The sequence below is a fragment of the Apaloderma vittatum genome, unplaced genomic scaffold (genome assembly GCF_000703405.1).
Source record: "Apaloderma vittatum isolate BGI_N311 unplaced genomic scaffold, ASM70340v1 scaffold33620, whole genome shotgun sequence".
Classification (NCBI taxonomy): Eukaryota; Metazoa; Chordata; class Aves; order Trogoniformes; family Trogonidae; genus Apaloderma; species Apaloderma vittatum.
In genome coordinates, this window is record NW_009696793.1 from 3,358 (window position 1) to 4,321 (window position 964).

Genomic DNA, 964 nt, shown 5'->3' on the forward strand with positions numbered 1-964 from the left:
TGAGGGGGGTGGTTTGTGGGCCCAAAGGCCGAGAGCGGAGTGGGTGGCTGGCCGCACGCGAAGAGCTCAGCCCACTTTATTATTAGCCACAAACAAAGCAAGAGGTTTGTTTTGCTGACAAAGAGCCCGGCCTCGGCTCAGCTCTCTGGAGCCAAACCCCATCCCTGACCTTCCTCCCACCGGCTGGAGGAAATGGGAGCTTTTTCCAGCCCTGTGCGTCATTCCCTGCCCGGCCAGCCCCACGCTCAGCGCCATCAGACAGATGCATCCCTTCCTCCCCAGTGCACCACGAGCACTGTTTCTGGGGATGGGGGAACCAGTCTCCTTCAGGGCCCAGCCCCCCCAAACATCTCTGGGGATGACTCCAACCCTGCTGCCCCCCGGGGTTGCTCCTGGCATGGGGCTGAGGCACTCACGGTGCAGACGCGCAGGTTGAGGCACGACTTGATGGTAGCTGAGCAGCGGGCACACAGGAGGACCAGTACCACTGACTGGGCACAGCCACCAGCTCGTGAGGTGACGGACACATTGAGAGAGACGGCAGAGTCCTAGGCGGGAGGGGAAAAGGGAGAGTGTCAGCACCACAGCCACCAAGTCCCAATTGCTGTCACCTCCCCGGCTGCCCACCAGTCCCCCCAGGGCTGGAGGCAGCAAGGAGACCCCTTGGGCTGGCCCCTAGCATGGGGCATGTGGGAGGTAGCTGGGGGCAGGCTGAGGGCTGCAGAGATGCAACAGGGATGTGTACCCATAGCAAGGGGGGCAAACACCCCCTGTCTCCCCTGAGAAAGGGACAGGGGCATCCCCACCTTGGGGCAGTGGCATTCCCACACTGGGGTACAAGGCAGCCCAACACTAGGGTCTAGGCACTCCACCTTGGGGACTGGGGCATCCCTGTGTGATCACTGCACTGGGCAGTGTCACCCCACTGCGGACCAGGGTGTTCCCACACCGGGGACTGCAGCAA

General features: G+C 62.8%; 1 protein-coding gene across 1 annotated transcript in view; it reads right to left on the minus strand.

The window, feature by feature from the left end:
- ENG (endoglin) overlaps positions 1-548 on the minus strand; it is a gene marked incomplete at both ends in the record, with an annotated part of 3,902 nt that extends 3,354 nt beyond the window's left edge. Inside the window, one exon of the mRNA XM_009876307.1 lies at positions 413-548. Coding sequence (XP_009874609.1) covers positions 413-548 — 136 coding nt within the window. The remainder of the gene's footprint in view (positions 1-412) is intronic.
- Positions 549-964: the final 416 nt, after the last annotated feature.